The sequence below is a fragment of the Salvelinus sp. IW2-2015 genome, unplaced genomic scaffold, assembly GCF_002910315.2.
Source record: "Salvelinus sp. IW2-2015 unplaced genomic scaffold, ASM291031v2 Un_scaffold10160, whole genome shotgun sequence".
In the NCBI taxonomy this organism is placed as follows: Eukaryota; Metazoa; Chordata; class Actinopteri; order Salmoniformes; family Salmonidae; genus Salvelinus; species Salvelinus sp. IW2-2015.
In genome coordinates, this window is record NW_019951418.1 from 19 (window position 1) to 5,903 (window position 5,885).

General features: G+C 54.0%; 1 protein-coding gene across 1 annotated transcript; it reads right to left on the minus strand.

Annotated features, from left to right (window-relative positions):
• Nucleotides 1–530: 530 nt before the first annotated feature.
• Nucleotides 531–3,103, minus strand: LOC139027339 (uncharacterized; the record flags this gene model as incomplete). The annotated part of the gene is made up of 3 exons (XM_070442454.1): nt 531–2,041; nt 2,133–2,254; nt 2,517–3,103. Coding segments are annotated over 3 exons (2,220 nt in total), but the record flags the coding sequence as incomplete, so codon positions are not given.
• Between the last annotated feature and the right edge of the window lie 2,782 nt (nt 3,104–5,885).

Genomic DNA, 5,885 nt, shown 5'->3' on the forward strand with positions numbered 1-5,885 from the left:
AGAGATTCTCTGGAAGGATGAGCTGTTTGGGGTACTGGAGTTGGTGTTGGGCTGTGTGTGGCTGGTACTGGAGTGTGGCTTAGGACTGTGGGGAATCGGAGGTTTGGGCTGTTTGGGTACTGGAGACTGAGTTTGGGCTGTTGGGGTACTGGAGGACTTAGCGAGTGTGGGCTGTTGGGTGTACTGGAGGACTGGAGTTGGGCTGTGGGGTACCATGGAGGACTGGAGTTGGGCTGTGAGGGATACTGGGAGGACTGAGGAGTTGGGTGTTTGGGAGGACTGGAGGCGGCACTGGAGTTCTGTGGTACTTGAGTTGGTGTGGGATATGCTTAGGTACTCGAGACTTGCGTTGGCTGTTGGGCGGGGGACTGAGGGGGTACTGGATGATGGGCTTGTTGGCGGGGATGGAGTTGACGGTCATAGAGATGCTGTTGGGAGGAGCTGGATGGGCTTTGGCTGGAGTTCTGGGACTGATTGGGCTTGGGGAACTGGCTGTGGTCTTGATGATGTGTGGACTGGATGAGTGCGGGTTACGCGGTGTGCGTTGGATGTGTGTGGCTGTTTGGGGTACTGGAGGACGAATGGCTAGTTGGGCTGAGCTGTGGGTTTGGGATGAACTGGAGGGACTGTGAGGTATGGAGGCTGGTGCTGTTGTGGGTATGGAGGACTGGAGTGGGCTGTTGGGCGGTACTGGAGGACTGAGTTGGGCTGTTGGGGGTACTGAGGACTGGGAGTTGGCTGTTGGGGATAACTCGGAGACTGAAGTTGGGCTCGTGGGGATACTGGAGACTGGAGTTGGCTTTTGGAGGATCTGGAGGACTGGAGTTGTGGGCTGGATAGTTGGGCCTGTGGGATACTGGAGGGTGAGTCTGGAGTTGGCTGTCATACCGATAGCTGCGAGTTGGTGTGTTACTGAGGATGGAGCTGTCGGATCGGGCCTGATGGGGGTCTGGTTGGGGGTACTGGAGGGCTGTGGACTGGAGTTGGGCTGTTGGGGGGAAACTGGAGGCCTGTGAGGTTACTGCGGCTGGTGCCGGGGAATACTGGAGGACTGGAGTTGGCGTTTTACTGTATTTGGTGGGTACTGGACGGATAGTGGCTGTCGCGGATGGAATATTGGGCTGTTGTACTGGGACTTGGAGTTGGCTGTTTGGGGTACTGGAGTTGGGTGTCTGGGCTTGGAACTGAGTTGGCTCTGGGGCTGAGGAGTTGGGCGAAGGTACTGGTAGGACTGGAGTTGGGCTGTTGGATACTGGAGGACGGAGTTGGGCTGTTGGGGATAATGGAGGACTGGAGAGTTGGCTGTTGGGTAACTGAGGACTGGAGTTTGGGCTGTTGGGCGGGACTGGAGGACTGGAGTTGGGCTGTTGGGGGTACTTGAGGCACTGAGTTGGCTGGTTGGGATACTGGAGACCTGGAGTTGGGCTGTGGGATACTGGAGCACTGGATTGGGTTTGTTGGAGTGGGGTGGAGTACTGAGGCATCTGGAGTATGAGGACTGAGTTGGTGGGGTACTGAGGACGGTGTGGCTGTTGGGGGTACTGGAGTTGGTGGGACTGGAAGTTTGGGCTGTCGGAGGTACTGGAGGACTGGAGTGGGCTTGTTGGGGTAACTGGAGGACTGGTGAGCTGTTGGGGCGTTGGTTGTGTACTGGATGGTGAAACTTGGAGTTGGCTGTTGGGGTACTGGGAGGATGGAGTTGGGTGTCGGGATACTGAGGACATGGAGTTGGGCTTGTTGGGGACTGGAGACTGGAGTTGGCTGGGTATGGACGGACTGGATTGGGCTGTTGGGCGTACTGAGACTGAGTTGGGCTTGGTCTGGAGGGAACTGGAGTTGGGGCTTTGAGGTACTGGGGACTGGAGTTGGCTGGATCTGTGGTTGGTGGGCTGTCTGGTACGGAGACTGGAGTTGTGGCTCGTTGGAGGTGACTGGGTGACAGGAGTTGGGCTGTTGGGGGACTGGAGGCTGTAGTGAGGTCTTGGGACCTGGAGCGACTGGAGTGGCTGTTGGGAAGGTAACTGGAAGAGCTGGAGTTGGGCTGTTTGGGTGAGTACTTGGAGACTGGAGGGGCTTTGGGACTGTGAGGACTAGTGCTGGAACTGCGAGCTGGAGTTGGGCTGTTGGGGTACTGGAGACTGGATCTGGGCTGTTGGGGGTACTGGAGTTGGGCGTCGTGGTGATGTGGGAACTGAGTTGGCTTGTGTACTGGACTTGGCTAGGTCGATGGGGACTGGAGTTGGCTGTTGGGGTACTGGAGGACATGAGAGTTGGGCTGTTGTGGGTACTGGAGACTGGAGGGGCTGTTGGGGATACTGAGGACTGGAGTTGGGCTGTTGGGAACTGGCAGTGATTGCTGTTGAGTACTGAGACTGATGGGTTGGGGATACTGGAGGACTGGAGTTGGGCTGTTGTACTGGAGGGTGGCTTGTACCTGATGTGGGGACTGGTTGGCTGGAGGTACCGTAGACTGAGTGGCTGTTGGGTAGGAACTGGATGGCTGTATTTGGGCGTACTGTGAGGACTGGAGTGGGCTACGTTGGGGGTACAGTGATTGGCTCCGGATCTGGAGACTGGTGCTCTTGGGGTACTGAGGACAGAGTGGGCTGTTGGAGGGAGCTGAGTGTGGATTTGGGGTCTGATTGGGGGTCGGGAAGACTGGAGTTGGGCTGGTTGCAGGGGATTGAGCTGGTACGTGGACTTGAAGAGTGGCTGTTGGGGGTACTGGAGCGACCAGGAGTTGGGCTGATTGGGCGAACTGAGACTGGAGTTGGCTTGGGCGTACTGGAGGACTGGAGTTGGCTTTGGGGATACTGAGGACTGAGTTGGGCTGTTGCGGTACTGGAGCTGTTGGCTCGTGGAATGGAGACATGGAGAGGCTTGCGGGAGATATGGGCTGTTGGGGAATGGAGTGACTGGAGTTGGGCTGTTTGGGGCTCGGTGGAGTTGGGCTGTTGGATGGAGACTTGAGGACGAGTTGGCTGTTGGGGAACTGGAGGACTGGAGTTGGGCTGTTGGGGTACTGGTTGGGCTGTTGGGGTACTGGAGGACTGGAGTTGGGCTGTTGGGGAACTGGAGGACTGGAGTTGGGCTGTTTGGGGAACTGGAGTTGGGAAACACTGATATAGGAAATACGGTGTCGTTTGGGGAGCGATAAACAGGATATGATCAACAGGATATGATCAACAGGATATGATCAACAGGTATGGGAGGTGTTTTCAGGTGATTTTTTTTTTCTTCTCCAACCAACTCAAACTAAATGTCCCAGACAGAGCCCCAGACAGAGCCCAGACAGACAGAGTCCAGGCAGACAGAGTCCAGGCAGAGCCCCAGACAGACAGAGCCCAGACAGACAAGCCCCAGACAGACAGAGCCCAGACCAGACAGAGCCCAGAAGACAGAGCCCAGGCAGACAGAGCCCAGGCAGAGCCCCAGACAGACAGAGCCCAGACAGACAGAGCCCAGACAGACAGAGCCCCAGACAGAGCCCCGACAGACAGAGCCCCGACAGAGCCCCGACAGAGCCCCAGACAGACAGAGCCCAGAAACAGACAGAGCCCAGACAGACAGAGCCCAGACAGACAGAGCCCCAGACAGAGCCCAGACAGAGCCCCCGACAGAGCCCCAGACAGACAGAGCCCAGACAGACAGAGCCCAGACGACAGAGCCAGACAGACAGATCCCAGACAGACAGAGCCAGACAGACAGAGCCCAGCAGACAGAGCCCAGGCAGAAGCCCCAGACAGACAGAGCCCCAACAGACAGAGCCAGACAGACAGAGCCCAGACAGACAGAGCCCAGACAGACAGAGCCAGACAGACAGAGCCCAACAGAGCCCCAGACGACCCAGACAGACCCCATAAAAAATCCCTCAAATAAGAGTACAAACATAACATCACTAGAAAAAGAACAGCTGTGATATGCCAGGTCTATACATCCTGTCGTCAGCACTATAGGCCTTCTCACTGACTGGTAAACCTTTGTTGTAGAGACAGAAATGTTTCATAGACTGTCACGGTACCGCAGAGAGCTGCTTGCCTTTCTTACCCGTAGCAGCGTGACAGACAGGCTTTGGCTCGAGGGGACTAGGCTGTGTTTCCCAAATGCACTCTAATCCCTTTACAGTGCACTACTTTTAAGCAGAAATCCCCCCCCCCCCCCCCCCCGAATGGGGACGCAGGCCAAGGTAATGAACGATAGGAGGTGGAATAAGACCGCAGACTAGAGATGACATCTGACAGTGGCACTGTAGAGTTGGAACCAATCACCAGCAATAATAATAGCATGTGAGAGCAGACTGTTCCCGAGTGCATCCGGAAGGAAGTAGTGCACTATGTAGTGAATAGGGTGCCATTCCTGGTTGAAAGTAGTGCACTATGTAGTGAATAGGGTGCCATTCCTGGTTGAAAGTAGTGCACTATATAGTGAATAGGGTGCCATTCCTGGTTGAAAGTAGTGCACTATGTAGCGAATAGGGTCCCTAACCAGAAATCGGGCCCTGGCATTTCAAACAAACGGCCACAAACAAAATCCTCCAGGCCCCCCTCAAACTGGCCTATTTTTCTTCCTTCTCTTGACGCCCCCATTATTGGCCTGACGACTCGAACTGAATTCATCCGCTGCTCTATGTTCGCTACATACTTCAGTCTGAGACGGCCGTCGTTGAAGTCGTTTTGAGGGGTTTTTCGTACCAAAATGAAGGTTTGTCGTACCAAAAACAAATTCATCAGAGATTTGAATCATCTCTTTAACCAATCAAGAGTTTTAAAGCCAAATGACACGTTTTCATAATGCCGCTTTACCCCGGTCGAGATAAGGCTCTGGCCCAACCCATCGGTTTCTGGGACCAATCAGAATGGGTAGAATGTGTTTGTGTTCTACAAATCGTCGCAGAGGTACTCAGATCCAGACTCCCCAAAATGTCAGAGGTCCAGTCTGCCCCTGATGAGAACAGCGTCTCACTATACTACCAGCCTCCACCCTGATGGACTGATGTAAAGGACCCGGCACTTCAGAAACTGGTTTTACATTTCCGTCGCCACGGCCGCCACTGCCGTTGGTCTTGTCGATTTGATGAGCTTCTTAAGTGATGAAGTTACCACGGCGATCACACACTCATCTGACTCATCTGTAACGTTTTATATTCAATGTTGTTTCGTGGTCATAAAACAACGTGACAAAGTGTTATACGAGTTTCCTTTACACGCCATCATCCTTACAATTTAGTACGTCAARATTTTATAGAGAAACACAACACAAAACAGGATCATTAACAATCAGCTGTGCAAAGGCGYTACTTGGGAAAAAAGATCGGGAAAAATAAAGAGCAGAAATGTGAACAGGCCTGAACCTTTCAGARGGACCTGCTGAGTCAGGCCTGTGACTTTGGCAACTCTCCCGGTTGCTCTCCCGGTTGCTGCTTACCGCTGCCAAGATATGAGTCATTGCTCCTATATTAATGATGCAGAAGAAAATCACCTGCCTTTTACTTTCTTCTCCGTCGGTATTGAGTGATGTCGTAGAGAGTAGAGAGCAGCGTGTGTGTGTGGCTGTTTCTCAATATACTACCGTTAACCGTACTTGCGGACCACTCTCTCATGCTCAGGTTCACTCCGAGGACGTTCTCTTTGTGTGTGTAGAGGAAACATAAAATCATTGGCGACGCCTCGATACTGTATCGCTAGCAGCACTCCCCCTGACTTGTATGTACCTCACGCTGGAGCAGCCACTCCCCCCTAGCTGTATTAACCTCACGCCCTGAGCAGTCCACGTGACCGCTAGAGCACCCCTCACTGTATTACCTCACGCTGAGCAGCACTCTCCCTACTGTACTACTCACGCAGCAGCACTCGCCCCTACTGTATTACCTCGACCGCTGAGAGGGC